The sequence below is a fragment of the Myodes glareolus genome, chromosome 4 (assembly GCF_982192425.1).
Source record: "Myodes glareolus chromosome 4, mMyoGla1.1, whole genome shotgun sequence".
Classification (NCBI taxonomy): Eukaryota; Metazoa; Chordata; class Mammalia; order Rodentia; family Cricetidae; genus Myodes; species Myodes glareolus.
In genome coordinates this window covers 31,998,463-32,022,167 of record NC_142029.1, presented here as the reverse complement: position 1 = coordinate 32,022,167, position 23,705 = coordinate 31,998,463, and the positions used below count along the sequence as shown (strand labels likewise).

Genomic DNA, 23,705 nt, shown 5'->3' with positions numbered 1-23,705 from the left:
ACTAATTAGAACTTCAGTGACTATGTGGAGTCAGGTGTTGCAGGCCTCAAGTCAAATTACCTTGGACTATCTTTAACCCCTTAAATAGTCGGACTTTAGCCATCCATATGTGGCCAAACATCTTTATGACTATCAGGTAAAATCCTGGGATGCAATAACAGGCCCTTTCTTTCCACCAACTCAAAAGCTAAGAATGTTAGCAGAGGGCATCTGAGGCCTGAAGCACAGACGATCCCGTCTACTTCATGTTTCTACCGATGCATTTTTAAAAGTTTTATTTTATGTGTATGAGTGTGCATCTTTATGTACATATCTGCAACAGCATGCATGCCTGGTGCCCTCAGAGGGGAGCCACAGTGTGTGGGTACTGGAAATCAAACTAGGGAGTTCTCCAAGTGCAGTCAGTGCTTTTAATCACTGAGCCATTTCTCCAGCCCCCCCCCACCATTTCTTTTTAAATGCTCAGCATGGTGGCACACACCTTTGATCCCAGCACTCGTGAGGTGAAGACAGGCAAACTTCTCTAAGTTTGAGGCCAGCCTGTGCACATAGTGAGTTCTGGGCCAGCCAGGGTTATTATATAGTGAGGACCTGTCACCAAGTCAGATAAATAGATGAAGCCGAATGTGGTAGTGCATGCATTAAATCCCAGCACTCGCGATGCAGAGTCAGGAGGACTTCGAGTCCAAGACCAGTCTAATCTATATATCGAGATCGACTCAAGAAAATGATTGCATAAACGGAAGAGAAAGTAGATTAATTTGGAAGAGAAATCCCCTGGGGGTGGTGAAAAACAGATTAATAATAAATATTCACTGATATGGGGCTCAGAGGTTAAGAGCACAGGTCCTGAGTTCAAACCCCAGCAACCACATGGTGGCTCACAACCATCTATGATGAGATCTGATGTCCTTTTCTGCCGTGCAGACATACATGCAGGCAGAATACTGTATACATAATAAATCTTTTTTTTTAATTTATTTATTATGTACACAATATTCTGTCTGTGTGTATGCCTTCAGGCCAGAAGAGGGCACCAGACCTCATTACAGATGGTTGTGAGCCACCATGTGGTTGGTGGGAATTGAACTCAGGACCTTTGGAAGAACAGGCAATGCTCTTAACCACTGAGCCATCTCTCCAACCCCCATAATAAATCTTAAAAAAACCTTCATTTAATTTAAAAAATCCACTGACGTATAACTTTCTGTCTCCTGTCATTGTAAGACCTTGATGAACGGTTCCCGGGCGAGGACGCGGCATCTGGGGTGAGCGCTGACGTCACCCGGGAGCTGGTTCTCAGCACTTCACTGCCTCCCTCCGCTCTGTTACCTCCTCAGCGGGCGAGGTGCCGGGAGCAGGAAGGCGTCCAGTCCTTACTTTAGTCTTCTCCAGGATTGAACTCCAGTCAGGTAGGTGCAGTTCAGCACCACCTAAAGACTCAACCGCTTCCGGCCGCATTTCCGGCTGTAGATGGGCTGGAGCAGCCCCGCGACGGCGGCTCGCCGGGCCCAATCTTAGTGGTGCGCGTCCGCCCGGGAAAAGGTACGGGACAGGCTCTGTGCGGACTGCAGGTGGCTTGGAAAGGATGGAACCCGAGGCCGGCGACCACGGCCTGGCTTTTCGCAGTCTCCACAGCGGCTCCGGCGAGATGAAACTGCGGAAGAGGAAGTCCACGCTGTACGTGAATACGCAGGAGAAGCGCTCTCAGCGCGGCGGTGAGTGCCGGGTGCTCCGCAGAGCTCACGGCTCCTGGCGCCTGCGGCTTGGCGGGCTGTGCATCGCGGTGGAAACGAGCTGAAGCTCGCTGGATAGAGTCCTCGCTGTGTGGTGCACGCTGTGCTTGGACTTGCCGCAATCCTCCTGCCTCAGCCTCCCCATTGACGTGCGGTGATGACACGATCACATCGGGCATAACAGATTTTAACATAAAATCTGATTCCTACACTCACACACGGACTGTTAACAACTAAAGTAGAAAATACTCTGTATTCAACATATAGCTGAAAAGCAAACTTGGAAGTAGGCCGACTGGCCTGGGCTTGAATCCTACCTAGTCAGTAACAGCATTTTTATTTTGGGCAAAGCAGTTTTCCGAGCCTTAGCTTCCTCGCATCGGAAAGGAATCACCAGTGGCAGGGCGAGGTCAGGGGGTATATTCAGTTAAGGAAATCACCAGTGGTGAACAGGGGTGTGTGTGTGTGTGTGTCCCCGCCCCCTAGTGGGGTTTCTGTCTTTTTGCGGTGGTTGGAGGTGTTCATAGCTTGTTACCTGCTCCCCACACACTGTTAGGGAACACACTCAGGGCCTCAAGCAGGCTAAGCAAGAGTCCCACCCTTAGCTAACTCGCAGCCGGTCCAGTAAATCACTTAACTAGGTAACATTTGTGGAGTGGTGTAAAGGACCTTAACAGAGCCGGAGCCAGAGCCAGAACCAGAGCCAGAACCAGAGCCAGGAACGCCACAGTTGTGTATCTGAAGGAGGAGCTGTCAGACTTTAATGCCACAGTTACTACGTTGATTTGCTTTTCAGGTCTTCTTGGAGAAAGCATTTACCTGGTCTTGTTTACCATTGCTCTGCGAATACTTAACTGCTTCCTTGTGCAGACCAGTTTCGTTCCTGATGAATACTGGCAGTCTCTTGAAGTTGCACACCACATGGTCTTCAGATATCCTTTCTTTGGTGTTTTTCAAGACAGGTTTCCTCTGTCTAACAGCACTGGCTGGCCTGGATCATGCTTTGTAGATCAGGCTAACCTTGAACTAACAGGGATTCACCTGCCTCTGCCTCCCAAGTGCTGGGATTAAAGGCATGTGCCACCATGCTGGACTCGCGAAACACATTTCTAATTTGAGGAAATTAAGACTTTAGTTGATCAAATATTCAATATAAAGTAAAACTTTGTGTTTTAAGGATTAGGGTGCAGTTTAGTGGTGCATTACCTGCCTAGCATATCCAAGGCTGGAGATCAATTCCTATTATCAAAACAAAAAACTGTGTTTTAAAACTATTTGATATTTGGTCCTTGATATTAGTAATTATGGTTATCTGACCTGGGAATGGACAGAGAGACTGAGGGGCTACACTTACCCCCTCATCTTTGCGAGCATTTACAAGATTCTGCATCTTTTGGGGAAAGACAGTGTTCAATTACTGGTAAGTTTAAATTAAAGTGACCAAAATTGTTAAATCCAGATGTACTCCTTTTTCAAGAGTTAGCTGGTAATAACTGAATGATAATTGAATAATAACTTTGCAAATCTCACAAAATTTGTTTCTAAAAGGCTGTTGTTGGTAAAGTCCAGCCTTGTCTGGGAAGCCCACTGTACCAAAGACACTGATGTAGAATTCTTCAATATATTTAAAAATAAATTAAATTTTAAATAAAAAGATAAAAGTGAACGACTGGGGAGTTAGCTCAAGGTTAAGAGCCCTTCTCCACTCTCATAAAGACCAGAGTTCAGGTTCCAGCACCCATGAAAGAAGCTAAGTGTCCCTGCAAATACCTGTGATGCCAGCTCTGTGGAGGTAGACAGATTATCCCCGGGTTATGCTCCACCCTGTAAAACAGACCCTGCCTCAAAAGGAACATGTGATAGAGAAAGAGGTCAAACACCCTCTGGCATCTTTGTGTGTACACACATAAAGCATACACAAATAAAAGATGACGAGAAAATCTGCTGTGAGAACACAGTTTAAAGACAGCAAAATATGTTTTATATAATGTTTTGATTCATTGGATTTGGGGAAAAAATAGTGTTGATAAACATTTAATGACTTGTATCATCACTGTGCTATGCAGTAAGACTGCAGTTTCTAGGCTATGGATTACCGGGGGCTGTTAAGAGGAGGCTGTGCACAGGACCTGAGAAGTCTGTCTAGTCCGACTCTCATATTTGAGGATCCTTTGGAAGAGGGGCAGGAGGGAACCAAACCAAGCCCTTGAGCATGCCAGCAGGTTCCACTGGGATACATGCCAGCAGGTTCCACTGGGGTACATGCCAGCCCTCAGGGGAGTTAGGCAGTCATCAAGTTGGACCCAGAAGTTTGGACTGTTTCTTTTTGGTCAGGGAAACCTAGGCCCCAGTATTCCAAAGGGAGTCCAGTTCTGAGGTGCTATGTAGAGCCTAGGAAGACTGAGGCTCTGGATTAGCTTGTTTGGCACAGGGCTGGGCCTCTCTTTGCACTGGCTGAGGCCATCTTGAAAAAAAATCATTTTTTTTAAAGATTCATTTATTCATGTGTGCTTGGCACATGAATGTTGGTGCTGGATGCCAGAAGGGTTCAGATGCTCTAGGCTGGTAAGTACCCGTGAGCTTCCTGACCTGGGTGCTGGGAACTGAACTTGGGTCCTCTGAAAGAGCAGCAAGCACTCTTAATCACTAGTCATCTCTCCAGCCCTGAATTTAAAAACTTTTATTGTTAAGAGCCCAGGCTGCGGTATCAGGTCTGCCTTGGTCTGAATCTAAGCATCAATGCTAACTGGCTCTAGAGCTTCGGGCACATAGCTTAACCTCTCTGTGCCTTGGTCGTCTCAGCGGCCTGATGGTAGATGTTGTTAGAAGGAATGAGCTAATGCATGTAATACTTACTATGATACCCAGCACATAGTACTGTAAATGCTTGACTGAAAAACAAAACCTGCCGTATGCTTCTAAAAGAGAATCTTTTTTAAAAAGATTTACTTATTACAAATAGAGTATTCTGCCTGCATGTGTGCCTGCAAGCCAGAGAGGGCATCAGATCTCATCACAGATGGTTGGTGATGTGTAGCTGAGAAATTGAACTCAGGACCCCTGGAAGAGAAGCCAGTGCTCTTAATCTCTGAGCCATCTCTCCAACCTTAAACACGTGTGGTTTTTTTTTTTTTTTTTTTGGTCTTTCAAAATAGGGCTTCTCTGTAGCTTTGTCCTGGAACTAGCTCTTATAGACCAGGCTGGCCTTGAACTTTCGAATGCACAGAGATTCACCTGCACCACCACCGCCCTAAAATAGAATCTTAACACAATAAAATGGTTTCAAGCTGCTGAGGAGGAGCTCAGTGATAGCTGCACTTGTCTAACATGCACATGGCCCTAGGTTCAATGCCGACTATTACAAAGTATATTAGTGTTGTAAGATATACAGAAATATAAAAATGGGTAAGTGGGGGTATGGGTGTCTCACACACTTGTAAATCCCAATACTTGGGGGTTCTGGAACACGAAAAGACCGCGGGGGCTACATAGCAAAGCCTTTCCAAAAGATGGGGGAGGGGCCGCTTTGCAAGCAAGAGCCGGCCAGCTAAGCACACGCGCCCGAGTGAATACGGAGATGGGAAGGTGGCAGCTTTCTGCGGATGGTTAGGTTTTTGTTTTTACGGCAGTTCAGTATGAACCAGGATGATGTGCTCAACAAGCCTTTTCTTTTTAACCACTGAAGATCTGGATTCCCAGACTGGGCCAAGCTCTTCTCTCTGCTGTAGCGGATGTGAGGCTTTACTCGCTCATGAAGCACGTGGGAAACCAGGAAGTGGCACGATGGGTGGTAAGTCCCCACACTGTAGACATTTGACAGAGCATGCGTGGGCAGGCGGGCTCTAAAACAGCTGGGCCTTGGGACTGCCTGGAAGTTCTCCCATAATTAAGAACAGTAAAATCTGAGTGGTACATGTCATCTCCCGACTGAACCCCAAGTGGGACAGGCCAAATCCCAAAGCCGGCTATGGAAGCCTTGGGCATGTAAGCTGTCAGAGTCCTCATCTCTTTCCTTAGTCTTTGGACATTCTGGAAGCTGCTTTACAGCCTATGTTCACTGTCCCTGCCCAGCCCTGAGGATCACCTGAGAAAGCCCTTTACTTACTGAAGCACAGCCCTAGCAGGAGAGCCTGAAAGGACTGGGCTTGTGTAAGGGAGGGCATGGCCTGAAAAGGCATCTTGTCAATAGGCTTATTTCTTGTGTTTGGTTTTTTTTAAATTCATTTATTTATTATGTATACAGTGTTCTGCCTGCTTGTATGCTTGCATATCAGAAGAGGTGACCAGACTCATTACAGACGGCTGTGAGCTACCATGTGGTTGCTGGGAATTGAACTCAGGACCTCTGGAAGAGGTCTCTCCAGCCCCCCTTGTGTTTGTTTGTTTACTTTGTTTCATTTTTGAGACAGGGTCTCCCTACATAGCCCTGCCTGTTCTGGAACTCACTATGTAGACAAGACTGACCTCAAATTCACTGAGACCCTTCTGCCTTGTATCTCCCAGACAAACTATACGCCCAATGGGGGAATGGATTGTGTAGTGCCATGGTTTCCTTACTTCACTCTGCCCACGTGAACCATTTACCAATCTACTGATTTTATTGTTTCTATCACAAAATATACTCTAAATTCCAAGCTTTCCATTCACCAACACATTTCTGGAGGAAGGGCCTATTTGTGCCGACATGTTTCTTTACATTTTAAGATGTGTTTTATTTTCTTTGTGTCTGAATGTGGTGCCCATATAGGCCAGAAGAAGGTGTGGGATTCTCTGCAACTGAAGTTAGGTGTTTTGTGAGCCACCAGCAGGGTGCTGGGACCTTAACTCCTTGGTCTGTTTTGTGTTTTACATCGTAAAAATAAAATCAGCTTAGTGACTAAGTCCCCACTAATTGATTCAGGCACCGACTCATCCCCATGGCAACTGTGTTTTTATGTTTTATGTGCACTGCCAAAGGCACACGTGAAGCGGTAGCAGAGATGGCAGCCCACCTTTGAGGCCTTCCCTCAAGGAAAACCTTTTCCATCATGAAAATCAGAACTTTTGTTTTGTTCATTTGGTTTTTCAAAACAGGGTTTCTCTGAGTAGCCCTGACTGTCCTGGAACTCAATTTGTAGACTAGGTTAGTCTTGAACTCACAGAGATCTGCCTGCTTCTGCCTCCCAAGTGTTGGGATTACAGGTGTGTACCACCACTGCCTGGCTTTTTTTTTTTTTTCATCAGAACCTTCCGAAACCACTACCAACTTAGCATTAAGATATGCAAATCTGTTATCAGAGCCGTGGGTGGCACAGGATAAAAACAGCATTTGGCCATGTCTACTTTTCTAACATCCCCTTCGATGTAGCTTCTGTAGCATCTGGGCCCGTGCTTTCTACAGAAGATAACACTTTATCCATTTCCTACTGCAGCTGTACTCACTTCCGTCTTCTTAGTTTTTTTGCCAGCTGTGCTCCTGGTTCACGTGGTACTGCTGTACCCGGACCCTCACGAACACCACGGAGACTGCCCTCACTGCAATTGCCCTCTTCTACTATCCCCTGGAAGGCTCGAGGTCCATGAACAGGTAAGACAGGAGTTCTAGGATGTGCTTTTGAAAAACCCCAAGCATCAACATTTTCTATTCTGTAGAATATCCCACCTGTTCAGGGGACTTAGAGGAACCAAAGGTTTCCGATGAGTGTAACAGAAAACAGTCACACTGCATGGTGAATCTAAAAAGATGGGTCACACTTCATGATGAATCTAAAAAGATGGCTGGTTACTAAGTGTAGACAGTGCTTAGGACGTCCAGCAGTGCCCAGAGCTCGCTGAAGTAGCAGTCTATTATTGGTGGGCACCAAAGGACTAGAAGAAAGAGTCCTGGATCCTTGCCAAGCTCTACTTGAAGGTCCCCATGGGAGACAGGCATAGCTAGCCTTCAGCAAGGAGTCAGCCAGGAGAATAAGTAATCCTCACTCAAGCTGTGTCTGCCTTCCCGTTCCCTAAGGCAGTCAGAAGCAAGGCAGGCTAAGTGTTCCTGCAGGTTCACTGACCAGCACGGGTGAGGGTCAGCAGAGCTGAATAACAAGGGCAAAACCAAAACCCAGGCCAAGCAGAGAGAAATGTCTGAGAAGAAGCAGAGCTGAGAGAGCTGCAGGCGCTAGGCAGGTGGTGTGGGGCGCAAGTGTGTGGGAGGGAGGAGCAAGTAAGGATGAGGCTGAGATGGAACAGGGCTCCACACCTTGGGTTTTATTCTACACATAGTAGAAAACCACCAGAGTCAAACCTGATTTTAAAAGAACATACTAAATCTGGGTATGCTGGCATATGCCTTTAGTCCCAGCATTTATGGAGGCAGAAGTAGGCAGATCTGTGAGTTTGAGGCTAGCATTAACTAAGTAGTAAGTTAGAGGAGAGCCAAGGCCACACAGAGAGAGCCTGTCTCAAAAAAAGAAAGAAAGAAAAGAAAGGAAAGAGAAGAAAGAGAGAAAAAAGCAAAAGCAGTGAAAGGAAGAGACAAGAGTCTTGGGGAGCCCACAAACAAGCCAGTGCACCTCAGTCTTCTCACACCAAGATTCTCCTTTTCTTAAGACAGGGCCCCACTGTGTAGTCCAGGCTATCCTGAAACTCACTATGTAGACCAGGCTGGCCTCAAACTCTTGAGAGCAGCCTGTTTTTCCCTCCCAAGTGCTGGGACTAACGGTGTTTGCTACCACCACGCTCCATTAAGAGATCATTTCTGCATTCCATCTGGGTAAATGATGGCGGCGACTGTAAGTGAAAAGATACAGAAAATGGCTCCTCAGTCTTGAGGAAATCTTGGATTCCTCAGCCCGGGAGAGAACTAGAATATTTCAGTCCTGTAAGATAATTAGGGGTATGGCCTCCAAGGCAGTTTGTGGGAATGGCTGTTCTGTTGTGCTTTATAACCCGAGGGCTCTAACTCCCTGTTTTATAGTCTTTTATTATCAAGATGAGACCTAGCTGGGCCCAATCCACTGTGGTTTCACTAACGATTACTCTAATTTCTATGTCACATTCAGTTTGAGAAACTCTGGGTAGGTCTGTGAAAGATCATTGACCCTATGCCACACATTTATGTAATGCCAACACTGGGAGACAGAGGCAGGAGGATCAGGAGTTAAAGTCACCATCTTTTATACAGCAAGTTTGAGGCCAGCCTGGGCTACACAATAGACAAACAGAGTTGCCTGGGCATGGTGGTTCACACCTACAACCCCAACTCTTGGGTGACTCTCTAAACTGCAAAGCCTCACCTTGAATTATGATCCACCTGCCCCAGTCAGTCTCTGAAGTGCTGGCATTACACACCCTCACACACCAGTAATTACACACCCTTGTGTATGTGTGTATACATGTGTTTTTCAGGTGGGTAGAATTTACTTAATTTTGAAAAGACAAAAACAAAAACAAGAACACCTTCCTTCTTGGGCGTGGTGCCTGGGGACCTGACCCCAGGACCTGAATGCTCTTCCATTAGGCTCCACTCTCTACAAGGTCGGTCTTACGGACTTGGGCCATCAATTAATAAATAATGGGATTTCCTTAAATGTTTGCTAAAGAAAGGATTTGTGTATTTTTTTACATAGTTGCTTAGGAGAATGTTTATTATTTTTCTGTCAATGAAGCAGCATTGAGGTTTCATGTATTTTAAAGTACATACGATTAGTATTAAGAATCTGCTTCTTACTTGAAAGTGCTAACCTAGGTTTGGTGGCACAGGCCTGGAACCCCAGCACCTGGGAGGCTCGGAGTAAGAAATGAGCTTGAGCTATTTAAGTAAGACCCCGTCTCAAAAGCCCCCAAACCAGAGTCCTCTCACAGTGGAACTAGGACTAACTTGAAGCTCAGTCTCCAGTCTCCTGTAACGACCTTCCCTCCCTTGCTCCTAGCATCAAGTACTCACTCCTGGTTGCACTCACTTGCATCGTCCGCCCCACTGCGCTCATCCCATGGGTGCCGTTACTCCTCAGTCACTTCTACCAAGAGCAGAGAAAGCGCCATCTGACCCTGCATCACTTTTTACCTGTAGGGTAAGTCTGGCCGTGGTGCCGTCTATAACATCATATTAACCCGAACATGCCGTTGTGGGGAAGATTTTGTACCCTTCGGCTAATTACTCTATCTAATGTCACAGAAAACTTTCAACTTTGTGTTTGTTATTTCTTAAACACTAGTGTGTGCGTGCTGAAAGGTGTACGTGTACGTACACACACACACACACACACACACACACACACAGGTCAGAGTACTTTTGTGGCAGTGGTTTCTCCAGGAATTGAACTCAGTTAGCAGGCTTACCTTACCTTACCCACGGAGCCATTCCATTGGCCTAGTATTCCATTTTAGATTTATGAGACTGATTAACTTTTTTATTTTGGTTAAACGAAAGTGTCTGTCTTTTAGAATTTCCACTTTTATTTCCTAAAGTTTTCTCTTTATTTAATAAGGACCTTATAACAGTTTTGCTCAAATGACCCCACGATGCTCTTGGGTATAAGTCATACTAGTGTTCTTATTTTATAGTAAACAGAAACATGGAGAAACTTAAAACTAGCAAAGCTAGTGGGCCAGGAACTGAATTGTTTAACCCAGCTGGCCTGAGCACCCAGCATGACACCCACTACAGCACCCAGTAGACTATCCAGACTGTCTTCTCAGCCAGGGAGTGGACCTTGCCCAGCAGAGCATGGAGCTGCCGTGTGCCTCAGCTCTCTGAGTAGCTGAGGTCAGACCCCTGTACAAGGTCTGGCCTCTAGGGCAGTGCCAGATACTGAGCCGGCTCCCAGTGCTCTGGCCTTTATGGGGAAATAATTTTTGTTTCTTGTTTTGCTTTGATTTTTTTTTGGGGGGGGGGCAAGGTCTCACTATATAGCCCAGGCCGGCCTCTATCTTTTGAATGCTGTAATTAAAGACATGTATCACTACTAGGCCTGGCCTGTTTTGTCTTGTTTTGTTTTTGAGACAGCCTTACCCTGAAGCCTTGGCTAGCCTGGGAAGTGCTATGTTAACCAGACTGGCTTTGAATTAGATTCCCTTCTGCCTCAGTTTCTGGGTGACCTTGAACTACCACACCTAACTCAGAAAAAAATGTTGAACCTACTTCCAACCATAAGTTAAAAAGAAAATCATTGCGTGGTGGTGGCACACACCTTTAATCCCAGCACTCGGAGGCAGAGGCAGGCGGATCTCTGTGAGTTCGAGGCCAGCCTGGTCTACAAGAGCTAGTTCCAGGACAGGCTCCCAAGCTACAGAGAAACCCTGTCTCAAAAACAAAACAAAACAAACAAAAAACTTCAAGCACATCTTTTATCATGAGCAACCGTGTTAAAGGGTCACAACGTTAGAAAGGTAGAGATTGCTGCGGTAAGGGTAAATCAGCAGTGTCTGCTCCAGGTTCAGAAGACCGTCCTCCTGACTAGAGCATCCCCCAGCAGGATAGAAAACCTGAGAAGATACATTTGAGTAGGGAAGGAACTTTGCCATGGAGGCAGAGCTCCATGGTAGACCGCTTACCTGCCGACTCCAGCGCTGCACAGAACAAAAACAAAAGGACGTTTTGAGATCCACTGTGAAGAAACTAAATGGCCATCTACAGTACATGATCAACTGAACCTCGTCTCCAGAGAGGACACAAAACATGGAAAACTGGAAACAAACTATCCAGTTTGGGAGCTGCAGTCTCAGTGGTTGAAAGGCGCCCGTGGCTCCTGCAGAGGACCCAGGTTCAGTTCCCAGCACCCACATGGGGGCTCACAGCTGTCCACAACTTCAGTTCCAGGGCACCCAACACCTGCCTTTAACCTCTGAGGCCACAAGTCACATACATGGTGCATATGCATGCGTCCACACAAAACACTCATACACACAAAAATAAAAAAAAAGTATCCAGCTGGCTGCTAAGTATAACGGGATTCATCTTGCAGGGTGTGGTAGCACACATCTTTGAGACCTTTGCAGGAGGTAGAGGCAGGTGGATCTCTGAATTCTAGGCAGCCAGGGTTGCATGGTAAGACTCAGTCTCAAAACAAAACAGAAACTCGCTCAGCTGTATTCAGGGGCTCAATGCTTCTCTATGGTGCACAAGGCCCTGGGCTCAATACATCTTAAAGAGACAAATCATACAAAGTATCCTTTATAATCACATTGGAATGAAGTTAGATCATTAGCAAACAAAATAAAAAGGTAAATATGCAAAAGCTAAAAGCCACAATCCCAAGAAGAAATCACAAGGTGGAAATGAGGCAATGTCTCTCAGGAGGCTGAGGTAGGAGAAGTTCAAGGCCACCAGCACCACTAGCAAAAACAAAACTCTGCCAAGCAGTGGTGGCGCACGCCTTTAATCACAGCACTCAGGTGGCAGAGGCAGGTGGGTCTCTGAGTGTGAGGCCAGCCCGGTCTACAGAGTTCCTGGACAGCCATCTTGTCCAAAAAAAAAAAACAAAAAAAATTATATAGCTGTGTCTCCTTGTTAGCTTTCTGCTGCTGTGATAGACACGGAACAAAAACAACTTGGGGAGGAAAGGATTGATTACAGTTTACCAATTATAGACCATCACCTAGGGAAGCCACGGCAGAAACCTGAGGGGGAACTGAAGAAAGGAAACCTCAGAGGTGCTGCTTACCAGCTTGCTTCCTATGCATTGCTCAGCTACCTTTCTTACAAGCCTAGGCCTATGGGCTGGAAGAGGGCTCCGCTCACAGTGGGTACACACTATCACATCAGTTAGCATTTAAGAAAACGCCACACAGACATGTCAAAGGACAATCCGATGGAGACAACTCCCCAGTTGTGGTTCTCTCAGTGTGACAAGTTGACAACTGATGGGAACTATGACACTGTCTGTAGCTAAATAGCTAAAAATGGAGACTGTCCCAAAACAGAACCAAAGCAGTTTGACAGACAGCTATTCTCACAGCAAGCCAGCCAATCTTAGAAGTACGAGGATAGTGAAGCTGCCCGCAGCCCTGGGGGCTGCGAAGCTAATCTCTTGTAATATACTTGGAGCCAGTTACATCTGGAACTTGTTTAAACCCTGAAAACTTTGAAATAATAAGTATTCATATTTTTATGTTGGCAGGTTGATTAGTCAAGAATAAGAGTTTGCTTCTCATCAGTGAAAGATCTTTCAAAATGTGTGAACCCAGTTGGTGAACTTGTAAAGCATTTTTTTCAAGATTTATTTATTTATTAGACATACAATGTTTTGCCTGCATGTGTCCCTGCAGGCCAGAAGTTGACACCAGATCTTATTACAGGTGGTTGTGAGCCACCATGTAGTTGCTGGGAATTGAACTCAGGACCTCTGGAAGAACAATCAGCGCTCTTAACCTCTGAGCCATCTCTCCAGCCCTTGTGAAGCATTTTTAAAGTGGTGTTTGCAAAAGGCTTTGAACTGGAATTGGCAGATTCAAATGTGAGTAATCATTCTACTTTGTTTTTCAGACTTATAACCTTCAGTTTGTCTCTGATAATTGATCGCATCTTTTTTGGCCAAGTAAGTAAAAACAGATTAGATGGAAGGCTATTTTTAACCATTGAGCTCTGAAACCTCAAGCTGGACTTGTAATGTTTTTGTATTTCAATCTGGGTGTGATGACACCGGCCTGGTGTGGGCTCACACTGAGAAGGCAGGAGGATCAGGTGGTCAACATTATATTATCCCTGGCCGCACAGGAAGGAGGTGGAGGCCAACTTAGGTTACAAGAGACCCCATCTCAGAACACAAACAGACCCATTAATATTTGGGAACAGAGGCAAATTTTTATAGTTATAACAGAATCCACTGAATCACTCCTGGTGTATTCTTTGGTGTCCTCTGCTGTGGTTTCCATAACACACGTCTTGATATTTAATGATTTTTATCCTTAGTCATCCAGAAATCCTGTCAATCAAAATACTCTGCCCTTCATTTGGTTTGCAAAACAGGCTCCAAACTATGGGCAGTAGACTTCCACTGCTTTATATTCGGCCTCAAAAGGCACACTCCGCACTGAGTTACAACTCCAATTTGCAGCCTAGAAGATTTATTATTAGCTGTGAGTTTGAGACAAACCTGGTCTACAGAGCAAGTTCCCAGGTAACCTGGCTTACCCCGAGAAACCCTGTCTTGGAAAAAAAAAATTAAAAAATAAAAACAAGTTATTAAAAACAAGACTTCATGTCATTGATTAGAATTACTAATGTAAGACTGCTGTCTGATATTTAAATTATTATTTAATATCATGATTCTATCCAATATTCAAAGGTCCAAGATCAGTTTCTGACACTATTTTTATTTTTTTTTTTCTTTTACTTATACCAGTGGACGTTGGTCCAATTTAATTTCTTGAAATTTAACGTGCTGCAGAATTTGGGGACATTTTATGGCTCTCATCCATGGCACTGGTACTTCAGTCAAGGGTTTCCAGTTGTCCTGGGAACCCACTTACCCTTCTTCATCCACGGCTGCTTCCTAGCCCCAAGGAGGCTGCACATACTACTGCTGACCGTGCTGTGGACACTGCTGGTGTACAGGTAAGACTTTTATGTTCACTCAGGTGAATGTTCCAATGTTCCTAAGAGATTCTGAACTATTCCGAAGCAGGCTTTCACTTTCTGAGGCTAGAGCAGTAAGGTTATGGCAGATGGAAGTAACAGTAAGTGTATGGTGCCAGACAGTGACAATCGTCACTATCAGACATATGTCGGGGAGGGCTCAGCAGGGAGAGGCACCTACCACCATGCCAGATGTCCTAAACTGCGTCACCAGGATCCACATGGTAGGAGTCCTTGGTCCTCTGACCACCAAACGCCCCCTATGGCATTAGCACCCACCCCCAACACACACACCAAAACATTTAAAAATATTTTTGAATGAATGTATCCTTATTTCAAATCAGTAGTATTGCTTAATTGAATTGGTAATATAATTTTTCTAAGTGTAATTGAACAGTATAATCTCACTGACATGACTGTTTAATCGTAGTCACAATCTATTTAAAAGAGAATGATTTCTGAGCCATACTATAATGCCAGCAGTGCCAACAATACAAACTAAAGCAGGAAGTGTCAAGAGTTTGAGATTAATGAGAATTATGATTGAAAAATGGTTATCTTTTTAAAAAAATTCCATCTCATACTAGAAAAATAGATCATGTTTATTTCATTTTAAATACATTGATTTCGCAGGAATGTGTAAAATTAATGTTTTGCCTTAATATCCTTTATTATAGCATGTTGGGCCACAAAGAATTCAGGTTTATCTATCCAGTTTTACCATTTTGCATGGTGTTCTGTGGTAAGTGTTTTGTTTAATACAGAATACACTCAAAGATAGGAATAGTTAAGAGAAGCCAGGTGTGGCAGCACTGTGATCCCGCACTGGAGAGGAAAAGGCAGGAGGATCAGCCACAAGTCAAGGGCAGCCTGGGATTTTGATAGCAAGATCCTGTCTGTCTCAGAAGAGTATAAAACATTAAAGACAGTGCCAGTTTATTTCCAACTCGGCTAGATAAAAACTTCCCTATTAGAAACTGTTACTGCAGTGGTTTCTTTTTGTAATCTAATGATCTGTGGGTTTGCTGTCTGATTTTGCAGGCAGGGTTGACCTGGACCTCACTCTTCAGCTGACCTTGAACAAGGGTCATCCTCTTGCCTCAGCCTACCAAGTGCTGGGGTTACTGGTGTGAGCCACCTGGCCTAGCTTCTAAATAGCTTTCCTCCTGTGTTTTACACAAGGTAAAACAAGGATCCACCTGCCACTCCACTTTTTTTGCCAGGGGTAGAGGATGAGACAGTCTGGCTGACAATCTCACTGTGTCATCATTCAGGCTGGCCTTGACCTCCTTCCTGATCATTCAGTGATGGGATGCCAGGCTTGCTGCACCATGCCAGCTTCCCTTAGAATTATCAAGTCTTTCCTAAACACTTCAAATCCAAGCCTTGTTCTGTTCTTGTGACCTGTTTTACCCTGTAAATGTCACTGTCAGTCACTGTTGTCTAATTAGTGACTTTTAATGCCATTTATTCTTACAAGTCACATCTCAGCCGTGCTCACTCACACCAACTGGACAAAACACTGGGCCTAGGAAGGGCTCTAGATGTGTGGGACCAGGCTAGCTGTAGGCCGAACACATCAGCTCCTGAGTCCTGTCACTGCCCAGTCGGTCAGGTGGAGCTTCTTACGTGGGTCCCAAGGGAAGAGTGGGAAGGCAGGAGGCAAATCCTTCCACCAGTCTTTAGGTCACAGCAAGTCAAAAGCAGGCCAGGTTCAAGAGGCAGTAAAACAGCAAGATTTTTTTTCAGTCTAATGACACATACCCACTTAAGCAGAACTCATTTCAGTCCTTTAAGACTAGGTCTGGATAACGAGTTCCTTAGAGCATGAACTGTGCCTTGATTTCTTATCAGTAACCGGAGGCTGTAACTGCCCAAGGTGGAGATGCTGAGATGCACTTGTGCTGATGTGCTGCCAACAAGTAGTAGGTGTCGAGTGGTTTACTGCTGGCCACAGAGATCTTGCTTCCCGCTGACAGAGCACTTGTTCTGAGTTCGGGTCTGCCTATCCAAACTGCTCATGCAGCTGGACAGTGGTGGCGCACGCCTTTAATCCCAGCACTCGGGAGGCAGAGGCAGGTGGATCTCTGAGTTTGAGGCCAGCCTGGTCTACAAGCGCTAGTTCCAGGACAGGCCCCAAAGCCACAGAGAAACCCTGTCTTCGAAAAAACAAAAACAAAAACAACAACAACAAAAACTGCTCATGCACTGCTTCAAGATGGCCTCTGTTCTAAAGCCAACAAGTCAGGGAAACGGGTACCTGTCTGCACTCCAGCACTCTGGCTGCCAGGGCCAGAGGATTGCTGGTTAAGGCCGCCCTGCATTAAATGCATGGCAAGTTCCTGTCTTAAGGGGAAAAAAATATAACATTTGTAATCCTTGCACTTGGGAAGTAGAGGCAAAAGAAACCAAAGAAAGTTCCAGGCCAATCCTTGTCCCTGGAAGCAACAGCTTCAACTTGAAGATCTTGCTTAATTGCCCTGGCTAGCTATGAACTGGCACCCGCTTGCCTAGACCTCCACATTGGCTGGGATCACTGCTGTGCGCTACCTCACACACTGTACATTCTCTTGTTAATTTTGGTGTCTGAGTTCACAGTTCCACTACAAGATCTTTCTTGTAGGACTTAGTACTCAAGTGGTGGTGAAAACACAGCTTTACTTCCTGCAGCAATCTACACTTCCTGGTTCCTATGTTTGAGCCCACAAAACCCATACACATAAAAAGAGCTAACTTACACCAAGGGGTTTGTACCTTGTGCATGAGACGGAAGGCAGGCAAATACCCTGGCACTTAGCTACATACGCCCCAGCACCACACCCAGAAGCATCTTTTCTAGGTCCAGGCACCTGGAACAAAGAAGGCTCTTAGAGTGATGTTTATGAGAACTACACCTCCATGTTACACGAAACTAAAAGGCCCTATTAGGTGGTGGGATCCAACTGCGTATGGCTGAACACACAGTGCTGCTTCCTGCACTGCATCTTAGTCCAGGTTAGCCATGATACTGTTTCTTTCCAACTGTCCTTGGCATCATTCAAATTTCAGAAATCCCCCTGTAAATCCTAGATGTCAGATGCCCTCCAACTTTGTCTGCCAGGTTAAGCCTGGACCGCCATTACCCACACCACACCTTTGGCTCAGCAGGAAAAGATTAGCTCTTTCCTGAGAGTACGATGGTGGTGAGTGCGCAGAGAAGCCGATTCATTATTTGCCATGGCTTATACTGCCTGCATGGAAAATTACATACAAATGAACTCATAACAGAAAAGCAAGACCGCCGCGTTCCACTTCCTTCTGTCCATCTCCATGCAGGGTACTCACTAGCCCACCTGAAGGCATGGCGGAAGGCAGCTCTGAGTTTCCTGCTTCTGTCAAATGTGCTGCTGGCTCTCTATACTGGCCTAGTTCACCAGAGAGGCACTCTGGATGTCATGAGTCACATTCAGCAAGTCTGCCCCAGAGGTCCTGAGCCAGCTTCAGTCTCCGTGTTCATCATGATGCCTTGCCACTCCACTCCTTACTACAGGTAAGGCAGTTCTGCCTGAGGTCCCGCAAGTTCAAGGTCAGCCTGAAACAATATGGAAACTTGGGGTGCTTGACTATTGTGACCTTTCTACACAGCCACGTTCACTGCCCACTGTCCATGCGGTTTCTCCAGTGTCCTCCAGACTTGACTGGAAAATCCCAGTATCTTGATGAAGCAGATACGTTCTACCTAAATCCCTTAAGCTGGCTACAACAAGAGTTTCCAAGCAATGCATCTCTCCCCACTCACTTGGTCACCTTCAGTGTTCTGGAGAAGGTATGTCAACTGGATATCTTAAACGGATTAGCAGCCATCTGCTTCACTGATCCCTTTGCCCCTCTGTGTGAGCTACTCTCCTAATGGCTATGGCAAATGCCTGACAAAACACTAACTGAAGCAAAAAGGACTCATTCTGGCTCAGGTTGGAGACACCGCCCCATGGGTGGTGCAGTGGAGGAATCTGAGCCTGCCAGGTCTATGGAGCAGCATCTAAAAAGGAGGGAAGTCCTGGTTCAGTTTGTTCTCCCCTTTTCTTTACGTAGACTGGGCGACAGCCCACAGGAATGTGCCATCCATATCAGGACAGGTCTTCCCTAAATTCTGTAAGGCACATAAATTCACCAGATGTGCTTCATTGCTCCCTGCTGACTCTTCAGTGTGTATTCATGTTCCTGTACACACATGCGGAAAGGCCAGAGGTTTAAGTTGATGCCTCCTCCTGTCTATCTCCACCTCATTTTCTGAATCTGGTCTCTCACTAAACCTGGAGCATAACCACTATAGCTTGTCAACATCCCCCCGACTCCAATGATACAGTGTTAGGGCTATAGGTATGCGCCACCATGCCTGTGTTTATTTATAAGACAGGGTCTCAATGTGTAGCCCTGGCTGGCCTGCAATTCACAGAAGCCCTCCTACCTCTGCCTCCAAAGTGCTAGGCAGTGCTAAAGACGTGCTGTGCCACTACACCCAGCTACCATGCCCAACTTTCTGTGTGCGCTAGGGTTCCAAACTAAGATCCTCATGCTAGGTCAGCAACCATGACTTGAGTCACCTCTTCTGCCCCCTACCCACTGCCCTCCAATGGTTTCTTAATCCAGTGAAGTTGACAAAATTTAATGATTACAACCCCATAACTGGTCTTTCCCCAGGAAAATCAGCCCTAGTTCTGTAGCTCACTAAATATGTTAAGCTACCACAAGTAGAAATCATGCATGAATTATGAAGAAAAAAGTCACAAAGGAGAAATTATAGCTGGCAACTCGACACTTCTTTGAAACTGCACTTGACCAACATGTCTTTATTTCCTTGTAGGAGATCCGCGCCTTCCTCACTTCGGGGAGCTATGAGAGGACTGCTATTGTCTTCCATACGCACTGGCCAGAGGGTCGGACTGGAAGTCACATACATGTCTATGAACGACAGTTACCCGGCAGGCAGCGTCGCCACAGGAGGGAATGAATTGTGAGGACGACTGCAGAGACGCTGGCATAACCGAGGGGAACTTCAAGTGGTTCGTGAAATGAAGAGGAAGCCGCTTGGGGGCGGCTATACCATCTATCATACCGAGGCATTCTCAGAAAACACTAGTACGACGCCAGATTTGACAGAGACCTTTAGTTTTCCTCACGGTGCAGTTTATTGTTCTTCCAGTGTTCAGGTGTGCAAGAGCGTTCACAAGAACAAGTCAGCAAGCTCTTCACAAGCCAATGGGCTCTTGATCCCACAGAGAGACAAAAGCGTGAGAGTAGAACACGTTAGAGGGGGTCCTTGTCTCAGCTCATTCCTCAAGCCATACTGCACACCAAGATGGCGGCACTTCCTGCCCTGTATGAGCTGAGCTCAGCTACTCAAACCAAGCCTTGTTTCATGCACAGAATATTTCATGCCTGACTTCCTTAATAAAACTACTTTTTTTTTTTCCAGAGCAAAAAAAAAGTTTTTAACAAACCTAAGCTATGGGAAAATGCAAGTTAGTAAGCTTTGCATTTGTATAATATAAAGCTATCAAACTAGTCTCTAGAAATGAAAAGACAGCCATCTTGGGGGTTTTACCTTAATTTCAACACCAAACAAAGTAGAAAGCATCCACTTCTCTAAATTTCCTAATTTAACCATGAATCAGTATTTATGATCAAAAGGTAACTGCCCCAGTTCTATCTCAAGGTTTGCTGTGTGTCTTCCATTAGTGCGACTGTATTTGTGCCATTTACCTTCCCTTTTATAAGGCTGTGGATGGAGGTGCTTCTGCTCTTGTTTTCGGTGCCTGGAGTTTTCAATATTTACCATACGTTGCTTTTTATCAGGTCGACTGAAAGTAGTAAACACATTTTTTATCTATGTTAGAGTTTAGTTTTCTAAAAGTAAAAATAACTTAATGCTTTTCTCCATTAATCTACTATCTGAGCACTGCAAAAAGATAAAATACAGAATATAATTGTATTTATAATACCCGGAAAGGGGGAATTCACTACTTTTCAACAATAAGGAAAAAAACAGACATAAATACAACTGTACCGGCTGGAAGGGGAAAGCAAGTAAGTAATGAGGACAGGAATGTGACAATGAAATAATGAGATGTTCCGCTATTCCAGTTTAAAAATGTGTCGTGTCCATCGGCTTCATCGCTCAGCTGAAATCTAGACGCACACTCTCAAAGCTGTCTGCCTTTCCCTGCACTCCGCCACCACTGCCTCACACAGAGCCATGGCAGCTCCCTGCGGTCCTCAGCTCAGCACGGACTCCCACCTCTGGGTGCGAGTGCTCTCACTCTGCAGTCTTTTCTTGCTTGGCTTCTCTACAATGGCACAGATGTCTGTGTCCCTGCACAGCCCTTCCAATGGGGACTGACTCTGGAGTGAGTCAATGAATGCTGGGTAACTAACTGCCAACTGATCCTCTCCACATAAATGTCAACGGGCACCTCCAAAACCAATCCACTTCTGAATCCTCTGCTTAGCACCTTTTCTGGTATTCTCTAGGTAATATCATTCCAGATGTATGGAAATCACTTCCTTTCTATTCCCTTTACATATAACTGTTTATGCGTTGTTTTAAATGTATCTTGTCTCCTCCCACCTCAGTGTCACACGTGTAGACACCACTGCTGGTTTCACAGCTTGCCAATCAATCCTCTTGGCTCCCAGTCAGCTAAAGGGCTAGGCACAATTCCACCCCATGACAAAATCCTTCAGAAATTCTCCATCTCACAAGACAGACACTTCAGGACAAAGCGGAGACTTTCCTAATTCCCTCTAGCCCACCTATTTCGTAAAGAAGTAGGTCTTCATTCCTCTACACCTTTGCAAATGACCTTCCATTTCAGTAAGATGCCTTCCCTACTAACCCTCACTTCTCTTCCAAAAGCCAGTTTCAAAACAAGTTTAGATGCAAGGTCACTTCAATCATGAAGTATTCCTGGCATGACTGCCCTGATGCTACTAGGTGCACACCTAATTCTTAAAGAGCCAGGGGTTTGCTCGCACAGCACTAGACACCTGCTTCAGGAACTAAAGATATCAGAAACCAGTCTCATTATTTTATAGGCACACTTGATTTATTCATAAAGATGGAACTGTGACTCTCAAAGGTAAACACCACATATATGCAGTTACAGAATAAAAAGCTGAAGGACAATGGACACAAGATTGATTGTGGGGCATTGTGGCTCCTGAGCATCCATCACCCTTTTCTATAGTGACCCGTCAATGAGTACTCTTACAGAGGGGCAGTTGCACATGACCTGAACTGACATTAAAATCTGTTCTAGCTTCCTATCAAAGATTATACTACACTGAAAGAAACCAAATTGGCTCAAATAAGCCAATATATCCTTAACTAATTTTTAAGGTAGAATTCAATCATTTGTTCAAGCCAATGTGATTATATAGTACATGGATTTTTCAGTTTGCAATATTTAAGTTTTAAAACTTTTTCAATTTATTCTGAATTTCAGTGGTACTAAAGCTTGCCTCTTACAAACAGTAACCTTCCAAGAAGCTCAGCAATTAATAAAAAAAAAAAAAACACTATGCAATATACCACTCTTAGAAGCTATTAGAGTAACATAGTTTTATGTAAACCGACCTGGGTCCGAATGGAAGGGCAAAAATGTGCCCAAAGTGTCCATGTATGTATCCGTCCAACTTCTCCAAACTGTCATCATCTACGTGATACTCCTTTATTCCCTTAAGGTAGCATTTCACGGCACCAACAAGTTGGGCGAAGAGCTTCTGGTCTTGTTTAAAGACACCATTCGGAAAAAACGGACTGATGAACTGATCCAGTTCTTTCCAGTGGTGAAAAGTGTCCAGTTCATTCAGTAAGTACCACTGAATCAGCTCTCTGAAGTCATTCATCCTGATAGTACTCGCTCCATTAACAGGGCTAGCAGACTCTTGTCCGGCACACTCAAACACACCTGAACAACCCCTTGTGGTGGAATGGGTGTCCTTGCGATCAGACTTGTCCTTGTACGTGTATGAATTTGCATTTTTTCTAATTTCTTCTGAGTGGCTGGGCTTTTCTCTCCCTCCACCCCTCTGTGCAGAAGGGCCTCTGCCGTTCTGGTTCTGTGCCTCATGCCGTGAGTACGAAGAATAGCCATAACCTGTTCTTGGCTGTTCGGTTCCTGCTTCTTTTGAAGCCCCAAATCTCTTGTTGCCCTTCTCATCAAAGATGTTCTTGGTGGTATCTTTGAAATGTCGAAAAGTGGACTTGACTGAATCTGAGAACTTCTTCAGATTTTCCTTCACAGCTTCTTTTGCCTGTTTGATTTTCTCTTTATGGTGCCTCACGAACTCCTTGGTAGAATTCTTCATAGCATCAAACGTCTCCTTGACTGTACCCAGGAACGTCTCCTTCGACTTGCTCTTAGCCCTCTGGTTTCCTTTGCTTCCTCTCTTCCTCCCTTCGGTCTCTGACTTCCCATTCTCATCTTTCGCCTCAACATACAGTCTTTCCCACAAGTCAGAGCGTTGCTGCTCGAAGGTTAGTTTCTGCTCCAACTCCGCGAGTCTCTGCTGTAACAGCACGACTTCCTTCTCTTCAGTCCGCACACCGGGACAATCTGCATGCTCCTGTGCCTGGCGAGGGACTAGCTGCTCGAGTTCTGCCCGCAGAGCCATAGCTGTCAGCTGTTCTCTCTCCAGGTTCCTCTTCAGCATCTTTGCTTCCTCTAACAGAGTCTCCCTTTCATTAACGAAACTCTTTGTTCTCTGTTTCTCCACTTCTAAGCACTCCTTAAGAACCTGGTTCTCCTTAACTAACTGGGTACTTGTGTCTTTATCCTCCAACAATCTGATATGCTGCCTGAGTTGCCTTAACTCTTCCTGCAGTGAAGACAGGGCTTTCTCCTTCTTCTCCAGAGATATTCGTAAATACTGGTTTTCTGCAGCAAGATTCTTTTTCTGGGTTTCAAAGGTAACCTCTCCCTCAGTACCGGTCCAACACCTCTCAAGGTTTTCTTTCAATGACTAGAAGGGGTTTGTTTTTTTTTTTTGAAAGGGAAGAGAAATGTCAAGTCAAGTCCTTGATAATTTAATATAAATCTTAATCTTATAACAACCATAACCTTTATTGCCCACATGTGTATGTACATAGGTATGTATATGAGCATGCACATAAATCCCCTGGGTGTGGTTAAACAGTATTAAAAATTGGGAAATAAATGCTAAATGCCACTTGTCATATATTCAAGAAGGCTTTTGTTCTTGAAAAAAAATGAAACTACAAGTATCACATGAACACTGATGAGGAGGGAGATTTCAAATAAGGACAAGCTAGGCAGAACTCAATCCATCTCTAATAGACTAAAGGGCTGAGTAGTTACTAGCAGACTCAAGGCCCCAGAGTCAATGTTCAGTGTTGCATACAGACACACCAGATCACACACATTCAT

The 23,705-nt window shown here is 45.1% G+C and overlaps 2 protein-coding genes across 9 annotated transcripts in view; one reads left to right on the top strand and one right to left on the bottom strand.

Annotated features, from left to right (window-relative positions):
• The window catches only part of Ccpg1 (cell cycle progression 1), a 54,691-nt gene that overhangs the window by 2,335 nt on the left and 28,651 nt on the right, over nt 1-23,705 (bottom strand). For 6 of the 8 annotated variants that reach the window (XM_085689372.2, XM_048423191.3, XM_085689374.2 and 3 more), the window contains 2 exons: nt 21,893-23,280; nt 19,422-20,117 (listed from right to left, as the gene is read on the bottom strand). In XM_085689372.2, the coding sequence (XP_085545498.2) occupies nt 19,928-20,117; nt 21,893-23,280 (1,578 nt within the window). In that variant the 3' untranslated portion in view covers nt 19,422-19,927. Of the gene's footprint in view, nt 1-19,421; nt 20,118-21,892; nt 23,281-23,705 lie in introns of those variants that run through there. The other 2 variants (XM_085689378.2, XM_085689377.2) reach the window with 2 other exon arrangements.
• On the top strand, nt 1,588-23,498 carry Pigb (phosphatidylinositol glycan anchor biosynthesis class B). The gene is made up of 12 exons (XM_048423198.3): nt 1,588-1,718; nt 2,533-2,668; nt 3,039-3,156; nt 5,422-5,526; nt 7,172-7,302; nt 9,632-9,772; nt 13,186-13,237; nt 14,045-14,256; nt 14,955-15,019; nt 17,593-17,806; nt 17,902-18,082; nt 19,121-23,498. Exons 1-12 carry the CDS (start codon nt 1,589-1,591, stop codon nt 19,265-19,267), a joined length of 1,632 nt encoding a protein of 543 aa, XP_048279155.3. The 5' UTR covers nt 1,588; the 3' UTR covers nt 19,268-23,498.